Source organism: Pezoporus occidentalis, unplaced genomic scaffold (genome assembly GCF_034315485.1).
Source record: "Pezoporus occidentalis ecotype Australia unplaced genomic scaffold, CSIRO_AGI_Poc_V1 ctg17, whole genome shotgun sequence".
Taxonomy (NCBI): Eukaryota; Metazoa; Chordata; class Aves; order Psittaciformes; family Psittacidae; genus Pezoporus; species Pezoporus occidentalis.
This window is the reverse complement of record NW_026913531.1, coordinates 126,658-154,275: the sequence shown is the minus strand read 5'-3', so window position 1 is coordinate 154,275 and position 27,618 is coordinate 126,658. Positions and strand designations below refer to the sequence as shown.

The 27,618-nt window shown below is 43.1% G+C and overlaps 1 protein-coding gene and 1 long non-coding RNA gene across 4 annotated transcripts in view; one reads left to right on the top strand and one right to left on the bottom strand.

Moving 5' to 3' along the window:
• The window catches only part of ECHDC3 (enoyl-CoA hydratase domain containing 3), a 36,904-nt gene extending 30,902 nt beyond the window's left edge, over positions 1–6,002 (top strand). For both annotated transcript variants that reach the window (XM_062613653.1, XM_062613652.1), the window contains exons 4-5: positions 1,711–1,911; positions 3,957–6,002. In XM_062613653.1, the coding sequence (XP_062469637.1) occupies positions 1,711–1,911; positions 3,957–4,286 (531 nt within the window). In that variant the 3' untranslated portion in view covers positions 4,287–6,002. The remainder of the gene's footprint in view (positions 1–1,710; positions 1,912–3,956) is intronic.
• LOC134161120 (uncharacterized) lies at positions 300–26,787 on the bottom strand. Of its 2 annotated transcripts, none has more exons than XR_009963838.1 (5): positions 25,632–26,787; positions 15,595–16,796; positions 13,122–13,185; positions 9,722–9,900; positions 300–855 (listed from the first exon to the last, which is right to left on the bottom strand). It is a non-coding gene; the product is annotated as an uncharacterized LOC134161120 (long non-coding RNA). The 2 variants fall into 2 exon arrangements; XR_009963839.1 differs by lacking the exon at positions 25,632–26,787 and adding an exon at positions 16,875–17,170.
• Between the last annotated feature and the right edge of the window lie 831 nt (positions 26,788–27,618).

Below are 27,618 nucleotides of genomic sequence, written 5' to 3'. Positions count from 1 at the left end.
CACAGTCCTGGACAACCTGCTCTACTTGAGTTGAAGGGTTGGACTTGATGATCTTAAGAGGTCACTGCCAACCCAAATGCTTCTGTGAAGTTGGCAAAGCAAGTTCAGGAAGAAACTAAATGTAAGATATGAAATGGCATTTGAAGTGATCCCTTTTCTGATGTTCATGGTAGGAGTGAGTGCTTTAAACTCTCTACCTGGGTATCCTAAAGGAATTTAGGTTCCTCATAAATCACAGCTCACTATTATGACTGTGGAGGAAGAAGGCCTTACTGTTAAATAATGGCACTTATAGGCAACAGAAATAGAGAAATTAATTGAGGCTCTAGTGCAGTAGAACAATTAACTTTTGCTTTTGTGGTGGTCAATAGAGAAAGAAAGGTACTTCTGAGGGTTTCCAAAATGGGATTGTGTTTTCCTGGATTTCAGTACTTCAGTGGAATGGATCCCACCCAAATGACATGCCTGCAGCATTGTGGACAGGGGTCCAGAGCACACTGGACTGGTTTTCAGGAACCTCAGCTTCTACATCTCCTCTATGACAGTTAATCTTGAGCAGATCTCAGCTGCTCCCCCTCTGTTTCCCCATGCATACAGCTGTGTTTGCCATACTATATAATGCAGTATCTGAGAACTAAGAACTTGCCACATACAAGCTGGGGACAGTTGAGAATATCACATGTCCAGAAGCTTTTCAAATACACAGTCAGAAGTACCAGGCTGGGGAGTGTGTGTGTGTCAGAGAAGGTATTGACTTTGAGTTTTTGCAGCCACAAGGGTACTTTGTACTTGTTTGTCTGCACATGTGCACATACTGTTACTCTTCTGTTGTCTGCTTCTCAAGATCCACTGAAACTAAACAAAGACAGAAGAACAGAGACAAAGCCTGATCAAATTCAGAACCAAATATAGGTAATTTTACCTAAGCAACATAGAATTTGCTGTTTTCATCTTCATCTACTGGAGATACTGAAGTAGCAAATGAATATTTATCTTGCTACAGTGTGCTACCATGAGATTATTTTATTTTAATCCAGATAAGGACTGTAATCATTTAAGTAGCATTTTCAATCTTTAGGAATTAAAATTAGGTGAGTTTGTTGTTTCCCACTGTATGAAAGGGGAATCAGAGTTAGAAAAGTTAAAACAAATTCATCTTCCTTAACTTCAGCTGTCTGAAGTTGGATGTCCAGCCCTCAAGAATTATTTAAGAGAGAGAATGAGGCTTTTTTCCCTTCTTATGTCTAAATGCAAGCAGGAAAAATTGTTTGCTGTCACGTCTCTTCCTGGATTGAAGAGTAAGCCTAGAAAGACATCCAGTGATGGTGTTTGGGTGAGACCAACCCAGGCTCAAGATCATGCAGAAACCAACCAGAGGCTGGTTTAATTTCTTGTGATGAAGTCAGTTTTCCATTATAGGGCAAATGAAGGTGGGGATGGTGTGTCTGGGATTCACATCTTCTCACAGCCAGGAAAGCTGACCTGTGGTGCTGAGGTACCCAAGTTCCATGCAGATCTGATAACAAGTGTTTCTGCCTCTGATTCTTGGGTTTACCATTTCCACTGGAGTTAGCAGGACCAGCTCATGCTACGTAAACCCAGCAGATACTGCTACAGCAGTGGTCTAAAACTGCACACATCAAGTGTGTTTTAGAGCAGCCACCGTTTGAATTTCCAGGACTAACTGACCACTTTCTTTTGTGCATGCAGGTTATGACTTTAATCCAAAAACTTCCAGTACCAGTGATTGCCAAAGTGAACGGGTTGGCTACAGCAGCAGGCTGCCAGCTGGTGGCCAGCTGTGACATCGCAGTGGCAAGTGAGAAATCTCAGTTTGCTACTCCTGGGGTGAACATTGGACTGTTCTGCTCCACACCAGCTGTGGCCTTGGGCAGATCTATTCCAAGAAAGGTAGGCTTCCTTCCCAGATACTCTGTAATTTTGTAAGTAATGTTAGGAGGTTTAGTTCATAGAATCATAAAATGATTTGGGTTGGAAGGGACTTTAAAGCTCCTCCAGCTCCAACCCCTGCCACGGGCAGGGACACCTTCCACTAGAGCAGGGTGCTCCAAGACCCTGTGTCCAACCCGGCCTTGAACACTGCCAGGGATGGGGCAGCCACAGCTTCTCTGGGCACCCTGTGCCAGCACCTCAGCACCCTCACAGGGAAGAGCTTCTTCCAGACATCTAATTTAAATCTCTCCTCTGTCAGGTTAAAGCCATTGCCCCTTGTCCTGTCACTACATGCCCTTGTAAAAGCCCCTCTTCACCTTTCTTGTCAACCCCTTCTATGTACTGGAAGCTGCTCTAAGTTCTCCTTGGAGCCTTTTCTTCTCCAGGCTGAACAAGCCCAGCTCTCTCAGCCTGTCTCCACTCTGCAGGAACATCTCCACAGGAGATGTTCCATTGCCTGGACTTTATTTTGCTATAGTACAACGTTGAAAATACTTTGTTGCAAAAGACGTCTTTGTCTGGGACTGAGAAAAATCATAGATGGATGAACTCTGCTTAGGGAAAGCAGCTTCCTGCTGATACGATTCCAGCCATCATGAGCTCATCCCAGCAGCACAGCAGCTCAGCCATCCCTTTCCTTTCCAACACACAGCTCTGTGTTTTCGCCAGTGATGTTCTCCCCTGATGAGGAAAACCCCTGCAAGTTCAGGATATCCAATCCCACTGAGGTATCAACTCTTGCCAGGCAGTGACATTTCACTGCCAGCAGGAGCTGCCTGGGTGTAGATCAAGATGCTTTAAATAGCATCTAAAACCTTCCCATACTTTCCTCCTGCTTTATTTCCTACTGATTGTCACTTCAGATTTCTCACTGTATAAACAACAGTATGATGATCTGTAAAGCTTCTGTAACTTAGAAAAGACATTTTCAGTTCTAATGCAGTTGGATTCATGGGGACAGACTCTCCAAGCCCAGCAGGGCTCTGCTGAGATGCAGTGACTTAACTGCCCAACTTCAGTTGCTGGATAAGAGCTTCAACTTTAAATCTCCCATCAGTGAGGCTGTTCTGTTCACATATAGTCTGTCTGTGGGGTTTTGTTCCAAGTCTGCTGCAGTGAACAGTCATAACTGTTCCTGAATTGGTATTTCTGGGGTTTATTGTTACCTTTTTAAAACATGTGGTATATACTTTTCTCTGTGCCGCTTTTCAAAGGAGCAAGAACATTCCCCACAGTTCTCAGGATGATTGATTTTACCTTATAGAATCATAGAATAGTTAGGGTTGGGAAGGACCTTAAGATCATCTAGTTCCAACCCCCCTGCCATGGGCAAGGACACCTCCCACTAAGCCATGTATCAAATGAATGTGTAAATACCAGAGCAAAGATACCAACAAGGATCATCAGCTCTTACAATTCAGGGCATTGGGTAATTACATCAAGAGTATGACAAAACATTGTTAGTGATATACAAGATTGAGTAGTCACTGAGTATTTGGGGGACATCTTCATTCAAAACCTCAAGATGCTGGAAGCAGCAGGAGACTGAAATAGTTAATGGCTTTAAGAAGGACATATTTAAAACCAGCCCTAACCAACTTAAAACTAAGGCTGGTATTTTCAAAAGCTACACATTCACTTAATAAATCTTTACTTCTTATTATATGCCCAGCTTAAAATGCTGAGTTCATTAATTTCAGTTTATGAACCATCCACATCTCTCAATTCCTACTGCAATTATGGGCTTTTGAAAAGAAACCCAGAGGTGTTAGCCTAGGACAGTGGGAATCAGTGGGCAGGTCTGAAACAAGCCAGCTTTACACCCAGTCCTCTTTGCCGAAACCTCTTGACACTTCCTTGGCAGCTTAAAGAAGCCAAAAGATTTAAATCTTAAGTTTATCAAAAGAGTAACTTGTACTTGAAGGAGGAAGCTGAAGCTGCCCAAACAAACCAAAGCGATAAAGCAGTTGAACTGATGTAATACAATGTTTTGTCTTGTTCAGGTGGCATTAGAGATGCTTTTCACGGGTGAACCTCTTTCTGCCCAGGAAGCATTAATGCACGGGCTTGTCAGCAAGGTGGTACCAGAAGACAAGCTGGAAGAAGAGACCATGAAGATCTCTCACAAGATATGTGAAAGCAGCAAATCTGTCCTGGCCCTGGGGAAAGCCACCTTTTACAGACAGATGGCCCAGGACCTTGATACTGCTTACAAAATGACTATTCAGGTCATGGTAGACAATTTGACTTTGAGAGATGGGCAGGAAGGGATTGAAGCCTTTATTCAGAAACGTAAGCCTGTCTGGGCACACTCTCAGGATGAGAAGAAATGAGTCTTGTTTCTGAGCTAACCTTAGCTGTGCTTTATGATTCTTCGCGCAGTTGCCTTTGGAAACTCTATTTTTGTTCTTACTGAAAGTGAAATGCCTCTTCTTACATATGCCAAAGACACAATAAATTTATTCTAAGTATATAAAAAATATTAGGAAAAATCAAACACAATGGTTTTTTTTCAGCAATGAATTTAATCTATGATTTTAGAAGGAACTTCATGCTGGAAAAATCAGTTTAGCATGTCCCACGTTACTCAGGGAATCACAGGGACTGAGAGAGAGCCCAGATCACCCTGTTCAGTACCTGTCTCCATCACTCTGGAAGAAAATTGCCATTTACTGTTATTAATAGAGAATTAAATGGCTAGGACACATTCCAGATATGATGGTAATACATATCATGATGGATTCCAGTGCTGTTTAGATGTTACAGACAGAAGACTGTAACAGTAGCCCATTGATCCCTACAGATATATCTGCTTATGAACTGCAGTATCACTAGTTTGTCTCAATCAGCAAATCCTGGTTTTCCACCATCATCTCAGTCACTTATCCCAACTTCGGAGAATTTTGCTGTTGACTCCAGTGAGGCTGAGCATGGTTTAGGAGTGTTTAGCTTCACAAAGGGCACCCTGTGAAAGCCACTGCCTGTCAGCTTCAGCAGAGATTCTCACCTTGGCAGGAGTTTGACCCAGCTGTCATTTACAGGCTGTAAGTCTTCAGTTTATCACAGAATCTCAGATGTGTTAGTTGGAAAATCCATCCATGTGCTCAGAGCTGTGATTTTACTAACACCGGAGCAGCTCTACCACGGATTTTTGTTCTTGACAACAGGGATTCAGCTGCTCCTCTGGATAACCTGTTACAGTGCTGTGCAACCCTCCTTTTTTCTTAATGCCCAGTCTGAGCCTCAAAGCAGCAACTTTTTGGCCACTGCCCCTTGGTACATGGTGGCAGTGTGTTCCCCCCACCCAACCTGACCTTTATTTCCTGTATCCCTGCTCAAGTGATAACCAGTAGTGGTGCTCATAACGGGTGTGTCTGGTTGTGATGGCTGCATCTGGCTCAAAGTGGATTTGGGGAAACAGGTAACACCACAATGGCCAACGGTTAATCTGAGCAATGCACCCACCTGACTGCAGTGTTGGTAAATGTCCAACTCAAGCCAAATCTGGAAAAAACTAACTCCTGTAGTCAGCATGTGAATGTGACTATGAGTGAATTATTCTACTCCACAGATAGTGAATGGCACAGGTCCTGTGGAGCTCTCCTGCAGGGCAGTGGGCTGCATGCCAGGATCTCCCCTCTAGCAGGGACAGCTCAAGGTCTCTCCTTGAAATTGGGAGAATCCTCATCACATTGAATACTAAATAATTGATTTGAGAGAAAAAGCACTGAAAATCTGAAGTATCAATTACACTTATAAGTAATATAAAGGATTAATTGCACATTTATAATGCTTTAGTCATAAACTGTTGACCAAGTCTGGATCCAGCTGCACTTAGACTCCCCTCTGAGATTAGAAAGCAAGGGGGTCCTTCCTGAACCTCATGACTCAACAGGAGGGGCTCCCTGACTGTTTTGTCTCACCCTGCTCTCTATGCATTAAATAATCAAGTGTACCTGGCCATGAAATCTTGTTAAACCACTGCTGCATTTACTATCAAATGTTGTTAAATTGCTGGTTTATATCAATAAAATACATTGCTGCTTCTCTGTGACGAGTGAAGTGCTTCCCTCCATCCACAACATACGTTATCTGCCATCACTGAGAAACTGCAGCTCCATTATCTCTGTAATTGTTTTCATGCAGTCACAAGCTACAGTTAGACCAGACTTGTACCCTCCTGTGCCAGACTGAACACATGGAACTTCCTCCAGTCTCCTTGTAGGTCATGTCCTCTAGGTAACCAGCTTGGTAACTCTCCAGTGGACCAGTTCCAACTTCTCCACATTCCTTTTGTACTGGTTGTGCCAAAACTGGACTGTATTCCAAATAATGGCTTCACCAGTACCGAGCAGAGGAGAACAAAGTGTTTCTTCCATCTGCTGGCCACTTCCAGCCAGTCTAAACTGCTCAGTGCTCATCACTTGTGGTGAGAGTGCATTGTTGGCTCCTGTTCAGTTGGGCATCCACCTGCTGTTAAGCCTGGTTTCAGCAGGACTGCTGCTCTGCCAGCCGCTTCCCAGCCTGTACTGGCCCTTGGGGTTATTCCTCCCCAGGAGCAGCAACTTTCATTTCCCCTTAGATTATGGTTCTTGTGGATTGAAGTCAGACCACTTGGTACATCAGCCATTCCCTCAGTTTCACATCATCTGCAAATGAGCTGAGGATGTATTATTGATGATGATCCTGAATGGTAGGAGCCTCAGTATCAACCCATGGTGATCAACATGGGATGGCCTCTCAGCATTTATTCTGAAGTTCCATATAGCAAGATTATGAAGGCTCATCCATTTCATATTTAAATAGGCATCTAAGAAAGGTGAATCACGCTATGGATGGGCCCTTTTTCCTTTGTTGACAGCCAAAATAGCCTGAAGTGTTTAGCTCAGGCTTAGTGTCTGAAGTTAGATCAGATACATCCTACCAACAGCTACTAAAATTCCAAATGTGGAAGTAGCATGAATCAAAAAGGATTTTGTTTAAGGTATGTGTGCTCCTGCATCCTTGGGTCCCTGTGTGTATGAGTGTTAGTTCACTCCTCAGTCCTCCCCTGGAGCGGCAGATACTCAATAAAGTCCTGGGACAGTTCTCTCCCTTTCAGCTTAGATCTAAGGAAGAAGTTCTTTACTGCGAGGGTGCTGAGGCACTGGAACAGGCTGTCCAGAGAGGTGGTAAATGCTCCATCCCTGGCAGTGTTCAAGGCCAGGGTGGACAGGGTTTGGCCAAAATGGTCTAGTGTCAAGTGTCCCTGCCCATGGCAGGGGTTGGGTTAGGGTTAGGGTTAGGACCTTTCCAACCCAAACCATTCTATGATTCTCCAAGGATCCATTACTCCTGAACAGCTGTGGATCAGTCCACATCAGCTTTGGCTTATTCAGCCCTTCATGGTGCCCTGATAGTCTCCCTGTAGGCTTTGCCTAATGCTGCTGAGCATCCTCAGCAGTGCTAAAACCCACCCTGCTGCAGGTCTGCCTGTTACTGCAGGTACTTTGAACTGAAAAACTGCTGCAGTGCAAAGTTACCCCGTTTCTCTTTGGTTCTTTGGACCATGATGGTGCTGTATGGAAGCAGAGGAAGCCCAGGCCCAGTGCTGTGCACTGCAGTTGTTGCAGGTCTACTTCAGAGCAACCTGTGCATGAAGCCACCTTGCAAAGGGTGGTGATGGCAGTGCCAACCTTGTGTGTTGTCCCCCTGTTATGAGAGGTGGTCTCATGGTTCAGGCAGTCTGCTTCTGACATAGTAACCATGGGCTGTACTCTACCAGGTGCACTGCTGGGCTCAAGGCATTGAATGGCTCTTTGCTTCCCGAGTAGTGGAATTGTTATTCCTTATACTGGAGTAAGACCTGGACAACTTGGAGTAAAAATCAACCTCTTTCCTTTCTAACTGCCCCACACAGTTTCATTCAAACCAGTGATATAAATACTCCTATTATATATACATATACAGCCCCACAAAGCAAGTCTCTTTCCATCTGTGATGGAAATGAAAAAGGATGAAAAGGGCAACAGTCAGTTCTGCTGCTATGTTTAATTTGAGGAATGGAAACTTAAACTTGAATTCACCCTTGAACACAGTTTGTTTCTATAGGAATGTGAAAAATGTGGATCATTTGGAATAATTGTTTTAAAAATACGAACGTTTATTGTTGCCACTAGGAAAGATGGGGAAGTTTTATATAAACTCACATAGTCTTTGTAGGTTAGGAACTATTAGGAGCATTTAAGAGATAGAAGGGTTAAATCTGGAGCTCAATAACCTTCATCATGTCCTTTTTTAATGCAGTAAGATGCTGCACTTAGCCTCTGTTCCCACATGCTGCTCTAAAAGCATTAGGAAAGAGTAAATTGTTTTTAAAAATATTTATATTTAATGGCTATTTTGTAACTACTCAGCAAATCTCTACTGGCTTTTTTTGTTCCAGGCTTTTAGAAATAAGCACATTATCTGATTTTTGCAGAACAAGGCTCTTTCCAACTAACAGCAGTAATCAAATGGTGTCACTGGCCAAATTAAAACATGAGGGATAGTTTAGATGAGAATATTCTCTTAAGTATTTTGAAATACTCCTTCTGCAATTGCCACCTACATAAGATGGGGTTTGCCATTGTTATTAACTGGTGGTTATAATTTTTGAAGAAAAAAGCCCTGTATTTTGAAAGAATAATTACTTCATTTGAAATAGTTACACTGCAATGGGATTGAATTCTGGTCATCTTATTCCTGTGCATGGAATTCCTTGAACTTGAATGGTGTCATAAGTTACTAGTAGTTCAAGGACATAGAGGTCTTTGCTGGGGAGGGACTCTTCATCAGGGACTGTAGCGATAGGACAAGGGGTGATGGGTTCAAACTGAAACAGGGGAAGCTCAGGTTAGATATAAGGAAGCAATTCTTCCCTGTGAGGGTGGTGAGGCACTGGAATCATAGAATCATAGAATAGTTAGGGTTAGAAAGGACCTTAAGATCATCTAGTTCCAATCCCCCTGCCATGGGCAGGGACACCTCACACTAAATGGAATGGGTTGCCCAAGGAAGCTGTGGCTGCCCCATCCCTGGCAGTGTTCAAGGCCAGGTTGGACACAGGGGCTTGGAGCAAGCTGCTCTAGTGGCAGGTGTCCCTGCCCATGGCAGGGGTTGTGGAATGCCCCATCCCTGGCCCTTAGTGTTTTTCTACAAAGAACAGGCACTGTGGCAGTGGAGGCACGGACACTGTTTCTGGTTACAAACGAAATCCTTTATTGAGTGAAATTACAGGCTTTTATAGTATTCTGACTAGCAGTTAGTAGCAGGTAGCTCCTATGGTACTTTTCCATCTCGACACGATCATGAGCTCTCTCAGCCAATCACCTTACTGTCCACGTGCCTTTGCTTAAGCAATTATTTCTAAACACAGCTCTCTGTTATCACTATCCCTACTTGTTACATCTTTGTTTCACTTCCCCTTGACCCCACAGTCATTACCTTGTCTTGAGCATCCTTCTATTCCCAGTTTATAGTCCTCAGAGATTATCTTGCTCCTTCTTCAGTTCCACTCGATGTTCCATCTCCGGTTCCTCACGACTTCTTCCGTTCACTTCTTCCAAGGTTTGTGGCTGGTAAGAGTCCAGATGTCCGGGCTCTTGTCCAGGACCACTGGTGCAGCTTCTTGTGCAGCATTCCCCACAAGGCACATCTTAGCAAGACAAAATGGTGATGGGAGGGGAAGTTAACCATCAAAAATGGTGTTCTGGTTTTTCATATGATAGGCAGAAGGTAGGAACTTTACCTTATCCTTGGCTTTCCCTGTAAAAGACCAAGCTCCTTCACAGTTCAAATCCATGGAAGCTGAGGAAGTATGGAGCTCTGGACAACTTGAGTTCAGATCTTTGAGGACACTGCTTCTCTAGGCTCGTGGTCTTTCAGTCTTCTTCATGGGTATGACAAATGTTTGTGTTGTCTTCAAATCTTGAAGAGAAAAAAATATTTGTAAGCATGTTTTAATGGAGTTTTCACAGTACTTGTTTGTACTATTTCATGCAATAAAGTAATTGTGCAATTAATAATCATCAGTTCCAAAAAGGGTGGCATCCACAGGAACACTCCATAGAGTCATAGAATGGTTTGGGTTGGAAGGGGTCTTGAAGCTCATCCAGTTCCAACCCCCTGCCATTGACAGGCACACCTTCCACTAACCCAGGTTAGTGATCTGGTCCTGCCTGTTGAACCACTAGACACAAAAACTTCAGGTTTCGCAACATTCCTGCACTGGCCCCTGTAGATTGACTAAGCAATATAATTTTTCATTTCTGCCTTTATTGTTTAATTTAATGGATTTACAGTTATTCCTGCAAAACAGACTGGATCCAGTATTGTTAATTAAATTCTACAGCGAAGAAATAGCAAGCCAAATGATGGACTGGGAGCTTTTACTGCTGTAGCTATCTGCTGCCTTCAGAGAAGGTTTGTTCCGAAATAGCGAGGAGCCTATCCCTTGTTCCCCTGTTCATTTTTATCAAGGAATCTGCTGTGCAGCAATGTCTGACAGGTAACTAGCCCAGTTTCAGGTGACCTTGAGCATGTGGCATATACACAGCCTTGCCTGGAAACTAAGTATAGCTCCATCTGAATACAACCTTTTGGATGCAGCTTATCCCTGCAAGTGACAGGGACATGTTTTCTGCCCATATACACAGAAACAGCTGGAACAAAAACTGATTGAGAAAATGCAAGCAAGGGATTGCTGGTGTGAATGTAATGAATGATCCAGCCACTGACCTGAGAGTCCATGGAGGCCTTAGAAGACTGGCTTTGAGTCTTCACCTGGAAATTTCAGACAAGATCTATAGGCAAAATCTGGAGTATACGATTATATCCCCATCCCTGGCAGTGTTCAAGGCCAGGTTGGAAGGGACTTGGAACAACCTGCTCTAGTGGAAGGTGTCCCTGACTGTGGCAGGGGGTTGGAACTAGATGAGCTCTAAAGTCCCTTTCAGCCCAAAGCATTTGGTGATTCTGTGATGCCGTATCACTCGTGGTACAGCTTCAGGCTCCCCTCATGAACAAGGTAAAAAAAAAGCCAGGGTGCAGCAACAGCCAGATAAACACTCAGCACAAGTTTGCTCCTCCTTCATGGACCAGGCAACAATCTGCCTCACCATATCATTTAGGATGTATAAGCTGAAGATGAAGGACTTGGGTGATAGGCAAGGTATTTTGACCTTCCACATTCCACAGAGGCAAAGAACCAAATGGGAATTTATATAAGCTTTTATATAAACTTCATGTGTTTTTCTCAAGGCCTCCCAGCCTAGAATTAGGCAGACTGGGTGAGAATTTATTTTGTGTTGGTGTGAAGTAATCTCCTGTGTCTGTGGAGAAGAGAGCTTGAAAATATGTACTACAAAGGCACAAAGAGCTGGATGTAGTTAACATTAAAAATATATGACTAACTCACTGGCAAAACAGCATCACAGTTTTTACCATCTAGCTCCTGATTCCTGAGCATTTGGATGGCAATGCTGTGTCCTTCACGGAATTGTTGCTGGGTAACTCCTAGATGGTCACGCCTGTATTGCAGATGGGGAAATTGAGGCCAAAGCTGCTCTGCCTGAGGTCTCAGGGTGACAGTGGCATTCAGAATGCCAACACCTGCTCCTTGCACTGCTTCAGCAACTAAGTTTTCAGTAAAATCAGCAGAAATGCAGGATGATGGCATGCCCTGGAGAGACTGCAAAGGCTTCTGAACAGGAATTATGAGCTACTGCATCAAAGGCCCCACACTTGACATTTATTGGCTTTTTGATGAATGCTGGGGTAATTCTCCTGTCAACAGTCTCTCATTAGGAGCCTGGCAATGTTCTTTCTGACCATTATCTTGCTCAATATCACATTGGGTTGCTACAAAGAGCAGAGATTTTATGTACAACCCATCTATCTCTGTAGCTGCAAAACCTTCCAATCATTCTACATTTAAATAATCTCATGGAAATGTGGCTGCCTTCTTGAAGCAATCAGGGGAATAAACAAATGGTTAAATTTCCATGTGGACCTAAAGCTGTAGGACAAATCTCATACTGCAATGAGTAGGATTCATTTGTCTTGATTTCACTGGTACTGCACCTCAATTATACTATTCCTGAATTTAGCCACCAAATAACACATCCACATCCTGTTGTAGGCTTCCAAAGAAGGGAAAACCCATCAAAGCTGTACCTTTCTGTTTCTTCACTTGTAGGATATACCATCTCCTGGTTGCTTGTTGTCAATATTAGGAGTTATTTTTGTCAAACCCATAGCTTTTATAAAAATCAAATAGTATAAATATACCCTTAATACCACTGTGGATTTGGAAAAGCTAAAATCATTCATTAAATTTTGATGTGGCCAATGGTATTTTCATGATATGAACTTAAAGAAGTTAATACTTATTTTAATATTAGCATCCTGGAGCTGTGATCATGGGAGCATCCCAGGGGTATTGTATATTTTATTGATTATGTTCATAATAGAAACAAAATCAAAACCAAAACCATATGATAAAATAACAAGTTGAATTTGTACTGCTAAAATCTCAGCCAGATTCCTGGGCTGGATTCATGGCTGTTGTTCATAGCTACTTACCACAAGAGACTTTCATTTTCCCTCCTTAGGTAAGACAGTATTTTCAGCCTGCTGAAACCAAAACTTGTCATGCTGTGAAGTTAACTGAGAAACATTCCTGTAGCCTAGACTGAAACAGAGCCAACTCTTTACACTAACTTTAACTGCAGCACAAGCTCACCTGTTGGACTTGATATGGATATAGGTATTGATCTCATCCACTGATCCTGCTGAAGGCAAGCCAACTCCTGGAAAGGCAGGGCAGGGCTGGATGGCAACGTTTTAGACTATCTGCAACCTGGCTCATTAGGGCTGTATGTCAGGGAGGTCTGATGTAATGGGTCATGTCTAACCATAGGCTGCTTTCTGAAGAAGTTTTTAAGGACAAATCAACTGCAATAAGAGAATGCTGACATTCAGGCTGCCTCAGCTGCTGATGACAGAGGAGGTGTTAGTGGCACTTGGGTTTTATTCCAGACCTGTCCTCCTATAAACAATTACAGGGGATGAAATCATTTTTGGAAAGATGAGCGATTATTTCCCTGTCAGCTCTGCCCTGTCAGCCTCAAGGATAATGTGATATATACCTGCTCTGCTCTTCTCCACTTCCTGGCCCCAAATCAGTCTCAGTGTAGACACAGAGTGATGCTTCTGGAAAGGAACAATAAAGAATTATTTAAACATATATAGAACATGGGGGAAAGGAGAAAGCAAATGAATACATGAAGTCATTCTCCTAATGTGGTCTTTAGTCTAGATAAGGATATTTTTTGCACCTATTTAATGAAATATACCCTTCATGCCATTAAAATTTTATCATCTGTTCTTTAACAGAGTTCATCCCATAACAAAAATCTCTGTTCTAAGTGTTAGGATATTGTATAAATACAGACTTCTGCATCAGCCTCCCTTCTCTTTCAAGACTCCACTAGATTAGGTTAAAATACTTTATAGTGTGCTTTTTCTTGTTTTTTTTTTTTTGTTTTTTTGCTTCTAAGTCCTTAGTGTGAAGTCAGAATTCTTTGTTGTTTTTTTTTCCCTCCTTGGGGATTATTTGTTTTGTGAATGCTGAGATTCTTATGTAAGTACATACAAATCCAGAAAGCTTTACAAAATACCACATACCATAGAATCATGGAATCATAGAATGGTTTGAGTTGGAAAGGACCTTAAGGTCATCCAGTTCCAACCCCCTGTCATAGGCAGGGACACCTCACACTAGACTGTGTCACCCAAGGCTCTGTATAACCTGGCTTTGAACACTGCCAGGGATGAAGCATTTACCCCTTCTCTGTGCAATCTAACTGGTATCACTACCGGACTGGGGGAAAGCATCAGGTTTTAATGCAAAACCTGTAAGAAATGAGATTTAATAGATGAAAGAGCAGGGTAATGAGAATGTTTGGTTCTCTGACAAAAGGCGCTGCTGGAGGAATACAAAGGTGCTCTCCGGAGTGGCTATTCAGAGGACTGGAAAACGGACCTATTTACCCCTTTTTCATTGGGACCAGCAAGAATATTCCTGCAAGGATAATCAGCCCCTTATTCATTAGCCTGAGGTTATTACCAATTATCAATATTATTACTTACTGTTGCTGTTATTCTTGCTATAACTTATTTGATGGCTTGGCTTCGTGAGCAAAGGTTTAGGAAGGGCTTTACCCATACTTACTACAAGCACAGTGACCAAGGGCATGTGGGATAGGCAAATCTGTTTGGAAAAAGGCTGCTTAGGCAATCAGGAATTTTCTGACCAGGACTGACCTCTCCTGAGGCAATCTTGAGTGACCAAAGTCCTGATCTGCCTACATGCAAGGTTGGATCTGCAGCTTCCAATGCACCTTGTCACCTGCCGTTTTGACCCTCGCCTGTCCATACAGACAAGTGAGAGTAAACCCCTCCAGCCTGTGCAGTGGATTTTTTAGGTGAGGCGCAGCGTGCGCAGAACTGGCCCATCCTTTACACCTGAGATTTAACTGCCACAGCCTAGTTAGCTAGGATGGTGACAGCAAAGTCCACAGGTCATAGGTTTTGTAAGAGTGTCCTTGTCTTAGATGGAAGACCTATTTAATACAGTGACATCACTACAGTTCAGGAATTAAAATTTTGATGCCTTCCCCCCAGAGCTGGGCTTGGAAACTGGTCTGAATCCCTGAAATCTGAAGCTTCTGCTGCTTGAACAGGGGAATAGCATTTATCTGGTGGCAAGGACTTGTCCTTTTACACAGCCTGTGAAAAGACACTTAGTACTTCCCATGTACTCAGCATGGTAAAACGGAAGTTGTCAAAGATAAAGTCTTTTTGTTTGCTGTCTGTGGATATTCCCATAAGTCTTTTTCAACAGGAGCATTTATTCAGAGCAAATGATCCGGGAATATTTCCATGGACAGCTTGAAATCTTCATGAGGCACTGGATGGTTGCAATGCAACATCAATTTATTCAGCACACACAGTTACCAAAGTAGCAAAATGCAAACAGTAAATTTACCTCAGCAAAAGTCCTGGTAAAGAGCTCAGTAGCACATAGGCTAAAAAAAACCCTGCTAAACTGTCCTAGACTTTTCTGTCCATCCATCACTATACTATTTAAATGCATTCCTATAATGAATTCATATATATATATATATATATATACATAAAATTCCTATAATGAATATAAAGTCCTATAAGGGCATGAGGATGGTGAGACACTGGCATAGGTTGCTCAGAGAAGCTGTAGATGTGCCATCCCTGGAGGTGTTCAAGGCCAGGTTGGATGGGGCTTTGATAAGGACCCTTCTGACCCAAAACTTTCTATGATTCTGTGATATGATTCTATCAGCCATTTTTTAGTTCTGAAATGTAAACCAGAGGGAAAATAGTTTAAAAACATGAGAGAAACCAAACCTGGATTCCCTACCCAGCTTTCTCACAAAACTCCAGTGTGACCTTGGGTGAGCTGATGGAGGCAGAAAAGTAACATGACTGTGCAGTCCAACCTCCTACTTATCATAGGTCATTTCTTCTTGGCCTGCTTACCCCTATAAGGCATCGGACTGAATTGCTAAGGAATTATCTAACCTTGTGAAGAAAAAGAAGAAGGAGAAGAAGGTGCCAACAGTGTGATCCATTTCTCTTGCAGTCAGAACTTGCAGCTTATTTTTGGTTTGAATTCATCTGACTACAGCTTCCAGGCAGGGCAATAGAGCTGCCTTTTGTGGGCTCAGCTAGATCCTTCAGTAGCTCAGTAGCCTATATGTGAAATGGAGCTGATTGCTGCCTTTTTTTCACTGTCCTTTATCTGTCTTGTGTCTGTAGACCACAGGACCCCCCAGGGGAAAACTGGCTCTCGCTATGTGTACACTCAGTCCCTTGCACAACAGCTTAGACTGGGCTCATCTCTGATGTGGAATGCTTGATATGTAGCATATAAGTTACAACATTGAGAAAGGACACTAAAAAAATCAAGCAATAAACCCCGAAAATCTCTGTCTGATGGAGATTTACTACAGATCTTCAGAAATCCTTGTTGCCTTACTACACAACATACTTCATTTTAAACCGACGGCACTATGTAGCAAACTGTCAGCAGAGGGCAATATCAGATCGCATCTTGAAGCAATTCCTGGTTAATGTGATTGGCCAGTTCCTTGGTTTTCTCCACATTATCCCTCAGGGAATGGTTTAATGAGGCTGCTCTCTGAACAGCATGTGTGAGAAAGTGCTTTTGAAGTCATGCAAGTCGTGGGTCTAAAGTCTCTTCTCCCTTTCCTTGAAGACCCAAGAGTCTTTGCATCCTCACTGATTACGTTGGAGGACCAGTTGCAATCCAGTTTTCAAGACAGGTGGCTTGGTACCAGTCCCTAGGAAGATCTTGGAAGCAAGAGGAGACCCTGTTCTGCTTTAAGAAATACACCTGTAAGATATACAGATGTGTTTTGGGACCTGGACCATTCAGCGGAGCACAGTTTGCGAAAGCCTGGCTAGTCTGGCTTCCCTAGGGAAATTTATTTATAGATCCAAATGAGTTTGTGTAGATAGGTAAGAGGTCCTGGAGAGAACAAGGGATTCCAAAAGACCTTCCAGGATCCTGGATCAGCAAGCTGGATAGAAGAGGTGAGCAGAGTGTGACAGTTATGCCTTCATGCCTCAGATTTTCAGGAATAGGTAGCAATCCAGAGGAAAGGTGTCCCAGCCAGAGTTCAGCCCACCAGGATCACAGTATCACCCTTTCCATCCTCCTTAAGTGGTGAACTTTTCTCTCCATGACTCAGTTTCCCCATCTGTAAAGGAAGTTACAAAGTTTTCTGTGACATACTAAAAGCAGTGAAAGATAAAAACTCATCAGCTGTGCTACTCACAAGCTGGTGATGAACTAATGTGCTTGTCACACTGCTGGCTATATAGAGAAGAAAACTGCTGAAGGTGTTAGTCCAGAGTGACTGTAGATGCCAAGGCACAAGACGAACTGTTGAGAGTCCTCACCCAACAGAAACAATGTTCCAACTGTAATGCAGACAGCCTGCTGAGTCATTCCATCCCCCAGGGCAGGTGAACACTTTGCAAGAGTCTGCAATGGTAATCATTAGACTATTGTAAATATTAAAGAATACAAATGCCATGTGTCTCCTTATCTGAGCTTCAGCTTTATGCCTGGCTTCACTAAGAGTAAGGAAGTGTGACCACCTGCAATGATACCATAAATAATACTTAGAATCTCAGGGCTCACTGATTATCAGCCTGAATTAACCATTCTCCCCCAGTTTCCAAAAGAATGGGGAGTGATTACATTGTTCAAAGCCACTATGGTGAAGGAAGCCAAGAGAAGCTGTGGCTGCCCCATCCCTGGCAGTGTTCAAGGCCAGTTTGGAGCTTGGAGCAATCTGCTCTAGTGGAAGGTGTCCCTGCCCGTGGCAGGGGGTTGGAACTGGATGAGTTTTAAGGTCCCTTCAACCCAAACCAGTCTGAGATTTTATGATTCTAAGCCTGTAACTTCAAACATAAAACCAGGCAGGATACCGGGCTGTGCTGAAGCTGCAGAGGAATTCACACAAACAACATTCAATGACCAGCTCTGGAATGCAACGAACCCAGGTAGGTCAACAAGCACAAGATAAATGTGCAAGGTGACAAGTGGGGTACAGCCCAGGCTAAACCTCCAGCAGTCCATGGTAATGGGGTAGAGGTTATGTCAGCTTTGTGTCTGGCAGCTTCTGCACAGCTCTCACCAGCACACTGAGTAGAAGATGTAATCTAACCGCTTTTACTCCAAAGGCTCTACTCAGACCACAGCCACCCCTGTCAGTCAGGATTCAATGCCTTCTCCACTGGACAACATTTGGTCCTGTTGTACAATCAGGCTCCTGCAAAGCTGAGACAGACGTGATCTGTGCCCTCTGTTTCATTTTCTTCTCTGCCACTCTGGATCTCTCTCTGACTCACAGAAGCCATTTCAGACCATGGCCATCTGTAACCACAGAATTTGAGGCACCACCAGTAATAAAACTAAAAGCAAGCAGTTGAAACTTGGAAACAAAAAGCAAATGTCACCTCAGGCTGATAAGCAGCTCTAATAACAGACCTGGCAAGACAGTACTTTAAGCCAAAGGAATAGTTTTGCAACCTTTTTCTTCAAAGAAGCTAAAATATTTCGTTTAGGGAAAAGGACTGAACATCAGTTTCAAGCAAAGTTATGTTTTTTTTTTTCTTAATTAAAAACTTACATCTTAAAGGATTTACACAAAAGTTTATGTAAGCATTTCCATGTAGATGAAGAAGGAAACAACATTCATTATGTGAGCAAAGAGTTCCTGTTAAGGTGGTTGCATAGAGGATACAAAAATAACTGGGAACATAAGCACATAGGGGATGCTCAGGTGCTAATGAGACTGCTCAGGGCTGATTCAGAGCTGCGCTGCAGGCATTCCATGACAGCTCTTCCAGGAGATGTCCCCAGCAGCCATGAGTCAGGTCCCTGCCTCTGTGTCAGTCCTGCAGGAAACTCCCTACAAAAGAGCTGGCAGGTATGTCCTTAAAGGCAAAGGAACCAGGGTCTTCCCATGCTTTAGCTCTTCCAAGTGCAAGACAGATCGAGGAGGAAGCCTGAGGTGAGCACAGACAAAATCAGCCTGAGAAGTGCACACCGGCCAAGCAGAACCCATCTGCATTGTAAAGATACAATAGATGGCTGCAGGCCAGTTTTTTTCCTGTTGGTCCTTGAATTGATGATGGCTCTGACACTCTTGTGATCTTGAACACAAGCCTAGAGGACAGGCTCCTTACTGCCTGAATTGAAATCCTGCCCTCTGTTACCCAAGGCAAAGTTAATGACTGTAATTTATTGAAAGGCCTGTAATGATTTGTTAAATGATGTTGAAAACCTAGTTTCATGAAAACAAGTTACAAAGTGTCCCAACAACAAAAGATTTGCACTTTACTTCATTTTAAAGTCCTTTTATTTCCCTTAAAGCCTTTAATTATCAGTTACAAGTCATTCCTCACTTCTTTTGGGCCAAGAACAATGCATTAACTATATATATTTGTATCTATCTACCATGCACACGCAGGTGCCCTGTACCATACTGGTTGTTGATGCCCCAAATGCAACTGAGTAATGGTTTCCTTCACATCATTTGCACTCCACAGACTTCAAGAACAGCACCTACAGCAGAGTTTGCATGGAAAGCTATAAGCAATCTGACTGCAAATCACCTCTCTCTTCACTATCTTCCTCTAGCAATGTGAAGCAGTGAAGCTTCAGTGAAGCAGGGCCCTTCCTTGTGAGAACCAGAAAAATCCACTGGCATTACCTTCCAAGAGGCAGGGCTGGCAAGAGAGGAAGGGATTAGTGCACAGGCAATCTCATCTGTACTGATGTTATTCATAAAACAATTCTACAGCTATTCAAGCATAACTCAATATTGAAGACTGGCAATGTTACTTTGGTATTTAGCATTTGCAAGAGCCCCTGTATGACTGGAACTCAAAAAGGCCTCCAGCATTCAAACCATTTTCTTCTGTTCCCAGGGTCATATTCTCTCACTGCAAATCCCCTGATATCCAGGGGATGGGTCCCCAGCCAAAAATGATATCCAAGCCCAGAGCTAATTGTCTAAGTTCCTTCTGTAGTTATAAAGAGAAACAAATGCTTCAAAAGATCAAAACACCCAAAAATATGGGGAGGTAGGAGCTGCCTGGTAGGGAATTGATGTCTCTGAGCACCTGATTTTCTCCAGGGAACTCCCTGGGAACTGAAGTCTGACACAGTGCCCTAAGCATAGGAATATTTTCAGGAGTAGAACAGGGCCATTGTTTTCCTCTTGAAACCCACAGAAGATTTGAAAATTAACTTTTAAAATCTTATTCTACACTTCTACATAGTGACTTTGCACTTATTTAAGGGCTTGAATATTGTTCTCATCTTGATACAAGCCTTTTTTGATATACCCTTGGTTTTTAAGTAGGGAATGCCTCACCTGTTCCAGTTTTAGAGGTGCACGTGATAGCAGTGTCCTAACCTTAGAAACTGAAGTGTTAGTGCAAGATCTAGTACTACCTGTCACACTACTTTCATGTGTCTTTGCACAGCATAAAGAGGAAAAGAGAGGAAAGGGGCGGGGGTAGAGGGGGGAAGAAAGAGCAACAAATGTGCTTTCATTCTTCATTTTTAAGGGTGAGATTTCCCTTTTATGGAGACATCTCTCAACTTGTTTACTATGGGAGCATGAAGTCTTATACCTTCTTGCAGCAAGAGAACAAAGTATTCTGTAGAAAAGCCAGCTCTTTGCTGCCACTGCCAGCCACATGCAAGTACAAAGTTACAAAGCACTCACTTAAATGAAGTGCATACTTCATTAAACAATTAGGCAATAAGGCAGAACAAAGGCTGTGGTTTCCAGGCCTTGTTCTGTAATTGTATCCTCCCCCATTAGGATAAGTAATGCTGGTTGCAATTTAGGATTATCCTCTAATGGCCTTGTCCTGTGGGATTAGTGGATTGCCACAATGGGGAATTCTTTTATCTGTCGATGGCAATGTAAAATACATGATTTGTGTAGGTTTAGAGGTGAGGATTTTCATCCCTCTTTCCTCCTTTCATTTGTGACACCGTGATTAGAAGCTTTTATCTTTGCTTTTGCTTTCTGAACCATGAAGGTTATAAACCAGCCCAGTTTCTGTAAAGGTCCAGCACACAGAAACCCAGTCTGTAACTAAATATCACTGAGTCTCCCCAAACACATTGTAGACACGCTGAGCCCCAGTGACACTGAGGATGGGAAATGGGTAAGTTACTATGTTGAATGAGGTTGTGTTTGTGCTGGGATTCTCCACCTCATACAGCAGGTGCAGCTGGTGAACTTTCAGGTGAAACTAGGAGGCACCTACGGAGATAAGGCAGATGCAGGATTAGATGGCTGGTAAACAGAGATTGCAGATGAAATTTAAATGTCTAAAGTCCACCTACAGTCTGCTAAACGCCTTTCCTGATCTAATATTCAGCTCCTAATGAAATTACCAGTTTTTGTTCCACTGTCTTGAAGTTGACCCTGGACAGAGCCCACAGCCCTATCAGAATCTCCTCAACAGTTACAGAACATCCTGGATTCCAGCAGCAATTCCTTCCCTCAAACATGATATACAAGGAATCTCTCCATGCTCTTCTCCACAAACCATTCAGTTCTGCTGAAACAGAACATACAACTCAAATGCAAAATACAGCTCACTGTATGACAGGACACCCTGTCCTTGGGAACTGGATTTAAGACCATATCATGGGCCAACAGGAGACCATTAGAAGAACTAACTTACAGTTCTAACAGGAATCAAACTAGAAATTAAAACAAGAAAAGAAAAGAAATAAAGAAAAAGAAGGAAAAGGAAAAGAAGAAGAAGGAAAAGGAAAAGAAGAAAAAGTAAAAGACCCAAACCCTAAAAAGCCATAACACTTTAAAAAAGATAAGTTTATTTCTGAGTACATATATTTTATGCTTTCTTAGAACTTTCTATATTTTCTACTCACACTCCTCCCCTTTGGAAAGAATATTTATTATATTAAATATTATATATACTTATTAAATTAATATTTAATTCAATTCAGTGATACACGTCTCCACTCCCCACAGTAAAATAAGTTGCACTCATTTCAAACTCACTGACACTGGAATATAACACTCATTGGGATGCATGGGAGAACAAACTACTATTAAATGTCAGAAAATATGTGTTTTAAATAGTAGAAGCCAAGGAACAGCTATTTGGAATACTTTTGTATTGCATTAATGCTACAGGAGCCTGCTAAAATTGGGCCACTTTCAATCAGACACTGCAAAACCAGCAGAAGGCCATCCCACTCCTCTCTCTTACTCTAAGAGTAGGATCTGCTGAAGGAAAAGATGAAGGTCTAGATACAAGAAAGGATTTAAGAGGCAAACCTAGAATTTAAGTGAAACAGATACTGAATGCCAAAAGTACACCTTAGCTCCTCTTCCTCTCCCCGCAGCTGAACTGCAGAAAATCCCTGCAATCAGCACAACCCATTAGGTAACTACTTCCTCTGCAGATTTTTCCTCACACCTGAAAATCTTGTCTCACCAGTGAGGTACACTAACATCAGAAGTAAGGAGATAAGAGAAATTAGGTCCAACTTAATAGACAGCTCACTAATATGCCCAGGAGATTAGGCTCTGGAGCCAGCAGCAAGAAAGAGGGACATGGCTTGATGTGGAGAGAGAGGGCAGTAGGAAGCCACCAAGGCAACATGGAGAGTTCTGGCAATAGAGAGTAGGTCAAGAAGCACTGACGGGGTGGGGATGATTGTGGAGGAAGCAGAAGGAATGGCTTGGAAGCACTGAGATGGCCTCAGCAATGCAGGAAGGAGATAAGGTACTGAAGAGAGAATGGAGCAGGGGGTAATCAGGGTATCCAGAAGACAAAAGGAAAACTGGCTGGAGAAGTTAATAACTGCAGCTCTTGATGCCTCCAGCTCTGCTTCTGTACAGAACAGACAGCCACAGCAGCTTCAGGGCTATTTCTCAATGAATTTAGAACATAGCCTGGAAAACAGGCACTCTTCTGGTTTAATCACAAACAGGACTAAATGCTAAAGTTGTTCCTGGAGATAAATGCTGACTGTCTGCTCTTCACAGATCCTATCTTGGCCATTTTTTACAGCAAGTGATGATATCTCTAAGTGCTTGTTTAGGAAGTGTCATTCCAGGACGCTCAGTTATCTCTGAACCATCAGACTGTTCAAACTCATCTCTCACTTTCCACACATGTACCCTCATCACCTAGGGGAGGAATGGAACTTGCTCTCTGCAGCTCAGACATATTCCTGTCCTTATGGCGGTGGATCTAGTTCAGAGGTTGCTATCTGTCTTCCTTAACCTAGAGTTTGGGTTTGTCCCACAACACTCTAAACCAAAGGCAGAAATAGCTAGGTAAAAAAGAGAGACAAGCTCCTTTCAAAAATGTCCATAGAATCATAGAGCAGCCCAGGCTGGAAAGGGTCCTCAAAAGATTATCTGGTCTAGCCTTTCATGGCAAAGGGAGCAAGCCTAAATGAGATTATCCAGTACCCTCTCCAGTCACATTTTGAAAACCTCCAGCAATGGGGACTCCACCATATCCCTGGGAGGTTGTTCCAGTGACTGATCTCACTGGAAAAAAAGGTCTTTCTTAAATCAAGATGAAAATCCTCTCAGTACAACTCATACCCATTGCCTCTTGCTGTCTCCATGTGGCTCCTTGTGAAGACAGAGCCTCTGCCATCCTTGCAGCAGCCCTCTAAGCCTTAGAATTCTCTCAACTTTTCCTTACACAGCTTTCCAGACCTTGAATCATCTTTGTGGTCCTTCTCTGAACCTTCTCCATCCCATTCACATGTGGTTTTTCATATAGCAGGGACCAAAACACCACACAGTATTCCAGGTGTGGCCTTGTTTCTTTTAATCTAGTTCACTACACACTACACAAACCTGACTGACAGGACCACAAAAGCCATTGAGCTGGCACAAGAGAGGCAGCAGAGACATCCGGGCTGGGATGTCAGCCTTCTGCTGAGTCATGGAAGAATCCCAAAGTTTTGATTACTCTAAGTTTATCTCACTGCTTGGAAATTCATTCTGCCAGCTAGGCACTGAAAAGCAAAGTATGCTGTGACACCAAAACTTTTCATCATCTCTTGCTGGAAGTGCCTTGCCAAAAACAAAGGACATGGTCAATCATGAGGAGAAGTTGTGTGAATGAGTCATGAAGCATACTTCATGTGGGATTACTGATTGTAAACAAGGGTATCAGCAGCTGTATGCTACCTGGTATTTGTACAATACTTTGCACAAGCCATGGTCTTGTCTTGAGGTTTCCAGTGGCCACTCTTATACAAACAACACATCACAATGCCATGTTGATCACAAAAGGAAGTCAACTCTAATGACCAGAAACGTAACTCAACCTTTACATTGGCTAAACCCAGTTTCGTTCATGACTATCTCATATCTCAGTGAACACATATTCCCTATTTTGTCTATCTGTTGCCTTATGTACAAAATGTAAACTACCAGCTTTCTAAAACAGTTGCTTTGGGGCTTTCGTTTGTTTTTAGGTTGTGGGTTTTTTTTTATTTTCTCAACAAAAAACATAGGATTGCGGAATCACAGACTGATTTGGGTTGGAAGGGACCTTAAAGCTCATCCAGTTCCAACCCCCTGCCATGGGCAGGAGCACCTTCCACTAGACCAGGTTGCTCCAAGCCCCGTCCAACCTGACCTTGAACACTCCCAGGGATGAGGCAGCCACAGCTTCTTTGGGAACTCGTGCCAGTGTCTCACCACCCTCACAGTACAGAACTTCTTCCTGATATCTAATCTGAATCTCCCCTCTGTCAGTTTAAAGCCATTCTTCCTTGTCCTGTCACTACAGACCTTTGTAAAAAGCTCCTCTCCAGCTTTCTTGACAGCCACCTTTTAGGTACTGGAAGCTGATCTAAGGTCTCCCTGGAGCTTTCTCTTCTCCGGGCTGAACAAGCCCAACTCTCTCAGACTCTCCTCATAGCAGAGGTGCTCCAGCCCTCCGAGCATCCTTGTGGCCTCCTCTGGATTCGCTCCACATCCTTCTTACATTGTTGTCTCCAGAGCTGGACACCAGACTGCAGATAGAGTCTCACAAGAGTGAAGCAGACGGCAAAATCCCCTCCCTCAACCTGCTGGCCACATTCTTTTTGGCACAGCCCAGAATACAGTTAGTTTCTGGGCTCCAATCTCACACTCCCAGCTCATGTTGAGCTTCTCGTCACCCAATACCCCAGAGTCTTTCTCCTCAGGCTGCTCTCAATCCGTTCTCCTCCCAGCCTGTACTTGTGCTTGGGATTGCCCTGACACAGGTGCAGGACCTTGCACTTGGCCTTGTTGAACTTCATGATGTTTACAGGGGCCCAGCTCTCGAGCCTGTCAACGTCCTCCTGAATGGCATCCCTTCCCTCCAGCCTCACCACACAGCTTGGTGTATACAAGTATGTATCTTGGTGTATACAGCTTTGTGCACATACACTGCCTCTCACAAGGGGGCTCTGACTTTTAACTGTGGAGCTTTCTGAGCCTATTGAAATTCAAATAACTAACAGATCCCTTTCCATCATTCTTCCCAACTGCTCAGTTCTATCAATTGCTCATCAAATCCATGCCACATGCAGAGAGGAAAAAATGTCAAAACTAAAAAGTATTTGTGAATAAAGTCCAAAACATACAAATAAAATCCTCTCTGACCACGCTACTTAGCTCAATGTGTCTAGTCTCACCTATTTGCAGTAATAAGTGCATTCTCTGAGAAGAAACTTGCATTTTGGCCTGTAACACAAGAAAAAGGGTTCAGATTGCCAAGAGCTTTGCAAACATGGGCTCGTTCTAGCGGCTCTGGTCTAGGCAGCATTTCCAGAGTGGCTGTAGAAGAGCTTCCCATAGGTAGGACTCTACTGACACTAACAGTTGTGACATCAATTCTAGATTATGATAGGAGGAGTTAGAAATGCACATAAAATACTGTTTTGCTTTATTAAGTAGCAACCAGAAATGTCAGTATCACATGTTAATTAATGATTAATGTTAGAGGAAGGAGATGCATACCTGACATTTTTAAACTGGTAGAACAAGTTTTCACAGCGCAGAGGAGGAAAGTTCTCTGTAATACACAGTAATGGGCTGTGTACTTGGAATCGTACACTGCGAATTTCCCCACCTTCAGGACAGAATGTGTCAACACACAGTTCCTCTCCCAGAATAAAGTCAGTGCTGGGGTGAGCAGCAGGTAATGTTGAAGAACGAGGAAAGGAAAAAAAACCAACATACAAATGACGATCAAAAGGACACAAAAACTCTTTCAGGCACACCTGGGGTAAAAAAATGTCAACAGAGCACATTTTTAATGTAAGACTAGACCCGATATTACAAGGTGCTGAAAGTCAATCAAGAAATAAAGAAAATAACACTGTGGAGCTGACAAAGCCCTGGAACTGTAAGATCTTCCTCAAGGTGATGTCCTACTTAGCAAGGAGTGCTTTAGGTCAGGCAGGGTGAGTTAGTATACATATAATGCTGTAAGAGTAATACATTGAAGTTATCCAGCATCCCACACTGATGAATCTCAAAGCACTCCAGCCTGATATTCCCACAATGGAAATCAGTACATGCCTGCCTTTAAGTATATGTAGTAGATACCACTCCTACTTTGCTCCTTGATGAAACAAGGCACTTTCCTCTCCTGCACTGTTGTGTAATAGATGTTACATGAAACAGTCATATGATCCTCTACCAAGTTGTAGGCAGAGCCAAGAATACAAAATAGAGGTAGGATTCATCAAGCCTAACATTAGCAAGTTATAAACTAGGCCTCCAGTCAAGAAAGACACATGGGACTCTGCTCAGGTTTCACCACTCTACAACCACTGGAGACACGTTTCCTCACAATGTGGTTCATCCAACCTCTCTTAAACTGGTGGATTTACCCTGTCTTGACTGTAGAATGACCAAACAGCTTTGATTAGAGACTAGCTTTAAAATAACCAAAAAATCACCCCAAGTAAATCTCTGGGATCTCAACCATTTGCTCGCCTCCTGGACACCATTCCTGCTCTGAAGGATGTTCAAGAAATCTGCAAACGGGATGACTAACCATCTCATCTTGCTGTCCTACGCTGCACAGCTCCCCCTTCCTGCTTCTGTTACACCATTTATTTTGGGTAGGGTCACATCTCTTGGAAACATCTCTATCTTCATAGAATCATAGAATCACAGAATGGTTTGGGTTGGAAAGGACCTTAAGATCATCCAGTTCCAAAACCCCTGCTATGGGCAGGGACACCTCACACTAAACCATGTCACCCAAGGCTCTGTCCAACCTGGGCTTGAACACCTCCAGGGATGGAGCATTCACAACTTCCCTGGGCAACCCATTCCAGTGCCTCACCACTCTAACAGGAAAGAATTTCCTTATATCCAATCTAAACTTCTCCTGTTTAAGTTTGAACCTGTTACCTCTTGTTCTATCACTACAGTCCCCAATGAAGAGTCCCTCCCCAGCATCCTTTTAGGCCCTCTTCAGATACTGGAAGGCTGCTATGAGGTCTCCAGGCAGCCTTCTCTTCTCTTCTCCAGGCTGAACAGCCCCAACTTCCTCAGCCTGTCTTCATACAGGAGGTGCTCCAGTCCCCTGATCATCCTCGTGGCCTCATCTGGACTTGTTCCGACAGTTCCATGTCCTTTTTATGTTGAGGACACCAGAACTGCACACAGTGCTGCAAGTGGGGTCTCATTTTGAGGTATTTCCTGCTCTAGGCATATTTCTGCCGCTACAGCGCAGATGAGAAATAATTTCTGAGAGAGGCTTGGAATTTCTAGTGTTTACAAGTCAAATGGTTAATTTGATGGCTGCCATAGCCTTGTACAATGAAGGAAGGAGGGGACATGATTACTTGATAAACAACAGTGAGCATGATGATATATTAGCAATAAATAAAAGTACATACAGGCAATATTTGTTACTGAGCTGTTAAATACATGGGTGGCACAGATTAACAAGGCATGTAAACGTTTCTTTTCCTTATTGAAGAGGAGG